We start from the raw sequence: 3,959 nt of genomic DNA, 5'->3' as shown, positions 1-3,959 counted from the left end.
CACAGGTGTGCATTTGGGGAGCTGTAAAGTTCATCAGATGCTGATGCTTGAGGAAGTGAAGGGGATCACAGAGGCTGTCATTCCAGTCTGTAGGTGACTTCATAAAACCAGCACCAAACACCTTGTTCTCCTCAGTTTATATAAAAAAAATGAAAAGAGTGACTTTTACAAACATCTCAGCTGCACTTAGTGGACTTCATGACACCAAGGAACTGAGAAACCACCAACCTTTATTGAAGCTATTCTCAACCTATTTTACTTTTTCAAATGGTTCTATTTCCCATTATTGTTATCATCCCTCTCACCCTCAGTTGTAAAAGATTTTGAGTATACTCCCTATTTTCTCCCTTTAAATATTTAAGCATTTTAGATATTTCTTATCAATGCAATCATACATTATGTGACCTTTTGTGTTCATTTACTCACAACATAAATTTTCTGTTTTTATTGATTTTTTAAAAAATAAAATACAGTGGAATGCATTACAATTCTTATTACACATACACAGCACAATTTTTCATATCTGTGCTTATATATAAAGTATGTTGACACCAATTTATGTCTTCATACATGTACTTTAGAAATGATGTCTATCACATTCCACCATCCTTGCTAACCCTCTGCCCCCTCCCTTTTTACTCCTACCCCTCTTCCCTATCTAAACTTCATTGATGCCTCCCATGCTCCCCCTCCCTACCCCACTATGAATCAGCCTCTTTATATCAGAGAAAACATTAAGCATTTGTTTTTTGGGATTGGCCAACTTCACTTGGCACTCCAATGTCATCAATTTACCTGAAAATGCCAGGATTTTATCCTCTTTTATTGCTGAGTAAAATTCCATTCTGTATATACGCCACATTTTTTTTACCCATTCCTCTCCTGAAGGGCATCTAGGTTGGCTTCACAGTTTAGCTATGGTGAATTGTGACCCGGCATAAATTTTCAAGTTCATCCATGAGGTAGCACATTCTTCATAGATTTTATATCACTTGGATGAACGGTTCCAGTTCATTTCCATGTGCGTTGTACATGAGAACATCTAGTATGGGATATATACTACATCTTACACCCTCCTTGGGACTTATATACCATTAGTTAGCACAGAATCTATTCTTATGTTACTTAGAACACTATTCAATTATCAGAATATTCATTTGAATTCTATCTTATTAATTTGTTCTACAGGTGGGGACCAGGATTTCAGAGATATAAAAACCTACCCATTTGACCAGTGAATGGCATAAACAAGATTCAAAGTCACCAGTTTCATATAACTAAGGGCAAGCTCTTGAACTCCGTGGTCCCAATCAATGCTACATTTGCTTCCTGGAAGGAAACAGTTGGCACTACTTAGAACTGTTTTGTTGTAAAAATTGAGAGAAGAATGTTAATAGAATTGAGTGTTTATAGGATAGTGATGCTGCTGAACATTTTATCATGTGCAGGAGAGTTCCCAACAAAAATTATCAATAGAGTTGTGGTTCAGAATCCATGTTTTAAGTTATATGCTTTCCATGGACTGATATTGAATGTACGAGAAGATAAGTCATCAAGATGTTTTGAAGAAACAGAGCAGACAATTCCAACCTCACATTCAAAGAGGAGGCAGCAGGAAGCAATCTTCACTGTTGGAACATGTTAGCAGTTAATTCAGGCTGAGGACACTCTGGGGAGTTTTTGTCTCACTTCCCCATGTGTCTGGAGCACTGTGGGATTATAGCTGCTATCGTAAGACTGACAATAGTAGTCAGCCTCATCCTCAATCTGCAGATCAGAGATAGACAGGGAGGCTGTGTTGGAGGAACTGTCAATGGATCCTGAGAACCGATCAGGGACCCCAGAGGGTCTTTTATCATCTTCATAGATCACAGTGCTAGGAGCACTGCCCTGACGCTGTTGGTACCAGTACACATAGTAACTCCCAATATCATCACTGCTGCGTGTACAGGAGATGGTGACTGTCTTCCCTGGAGGTGCAGACACAGAGTGAGGCTGAGTCAATTCAAACTGTGCCCAAGACCCTGGAAGAAGAAAGTAACATAGAAGTCAGTGAGATCAGACCAGATCCTCCTTCCCAGGAAGGGATGAGAAGATATCATCCTAGGTGACAGCCCAGGTGCCCTCAAGAATCCCCTGTAGAAAGCCACCTGTGCAGTGAATGAGGAATGTGAAGAGAACATGAGCCCAGGCCATGGTAACGATGCCCCCAGGCTCTGCTTCCTGAGCCCTCAACCAGAACTGAGCCCACCAACCCTTCTTATCTGTCCTTGTGATCCTATAAGTTGGATGTCATATGCAAATCTCTCCCTTTCTGGAGGCAGTGCAGACCTCTCCTTTAACCTCAGCTTAACTCTTTCTGAGAAATGAAAACTAAAAGTGGAAGAAGAGAGGGCTCAGCCACATTGTGGGCACAGAAACACCTGCAAAGTGAAGCACTGACAACAGCAGAGATGCAGATCATTAGGCAGGTGCTTGGGCCACATTCCTCTCCAGTAAACTCACTTCCTCCCTCTGTGGGTGATTACTGGGACTTCAGCCCTCCAGAAGTGATCCCACAGGGAAATCAGATAGTCCCTGTCTGGAGTGTGAAGGGACAGGGATTCCCCCACACATTGAGTCTTAAAACTATCACCATCAACAGCAGAGGGGAACACAGTGCTGGAGTGACATAGAGAAGCCCACTCAGGTTTGGGATGCCAACTATTCTTTATTTTAGGTGACCACTAGGTATAATTTGTGATAATCAATTATAAGTAATAGATAATAAGTAATCAATTACAAAAAAAATAACTTAAATTTAACTAAAGGAAGAATGAAAACTTTATCTAGTAATCAAGAAGAATTTTGGAGACAATTTCTCCCATAACTGTTGAAAAATAAGCAGTGAGATTATGCCTATCACAGTATAAAAGAAAACCTTATATTAATTCCTGGATTGTTGGTAAATTTTCTATTTAATAAATTTTCAAGCTTATAATTTTTCATATTACTTGCCTTATAGAGTCTCAACTCAGATCCAAATATTTATGGATTATATTCTGTGTATCAGGAAAATGCATTCCTTTGATATTAGAAAAAATATCTAGCTTTAGATATATCAAAAAATGAGATTAAATAATAGTATCAAGCAAATAAATGAATATAAAAAATGACTGAAAAATTCCAAATTCTATGTAACAGCTTCTCTAAGTCACTTTAAAAGTCTGACATCAATGACAAATAAAAAAGTAGGAAAACATTTTCTTCACATATATTGCACATTAAGAATATTATAGATATTACAGATTATTAGATATTCTCATGATAAATGAATTGGAATATCATAGTTAACAGCATGGATTCTGAAATCTTGGAAGGGTCTTCTGAGACAACACCATGTGTTGATTCTTACACCTTCAACATACCTCAGACAACAATTCTTATCCTTTAGTGATAGCTGTGTGGTGATTAGGAGTCAGTGCTAAATGGAGGGCTTGTGAATATGGGTATTGAAAGAGAACCCAGGGTACCAGGAATCCATCACAATGCAAAAAAAAGCACCAAGGAGTCGTTCTGATAGCCATTGGATGATGTCTCTTACACAGTCATAATCTTCTTTTAAACTATACTTCGTAATTTGAAGGATCACACTGATATTTCCTGCCATGGCTGGCTATATGGTGAGTTGCTCCATCATTTTCTCTCATACTATTTTATAAAACCAGCACTGACAACTCAGAGGTTCTCTTCCTCACTGAAGCATCTGACATATAGTTCATATTTTTTAAGTTCTCTCCTTCTGCACAGTTCCTGCTCACCATCCACCAGAAACTTTGCAAATGTCTCAATCAATAACATCTTAGATGGGCAAGGTAAAACTTTATCAATATAAAATGAAATTCAGGAAGAATGAATTTTCACAAAATGAAAATTTTAATATATATATATATATATATATATATATACTGTCTCTTATA

The 3,959-nt window shown here is 38.0% G+C and overlaps 1 gene segment (V, D, J or C); it reads right to left on the bottom strand.

Moving 5' to 3' along the window:
* Nucleotides 1–1,638: 1,638 nt before the first annotated feature.
* On the bottom strand, nucleotides 1,639–2,297 carry LOC107158396. The segment is given in 2 exon segments: nucleotides 1,639–2,024; nucleotides 2,151–2,297. Coding segments are annotated over 2 exon segments (417 nt in total).
* Between the last annotated feature and the right edge of the window lie 1,662 nt (nucleotides 2,298–3,959).

The sequence above is a fragment of the Marmota marmota genome, unplaced genomic scaffold (assembly GCF_001458135.2).
Source record: "Marmota marmota marmota unplaced genomic scaffold, marMar, whole genome shotgun sequence".
NCBI classification, from domain to species: domain Eukaryota; kingdom Metazoa; phylum Chordata; class Mammalia; order Rodentia; family Sciuridae; genus Marmota; species Marmota marmota.
Note: the sequence above shows the minus strand (reverse complement) of the source record. Positions and strands in the feature narration are given on the sequence as shown.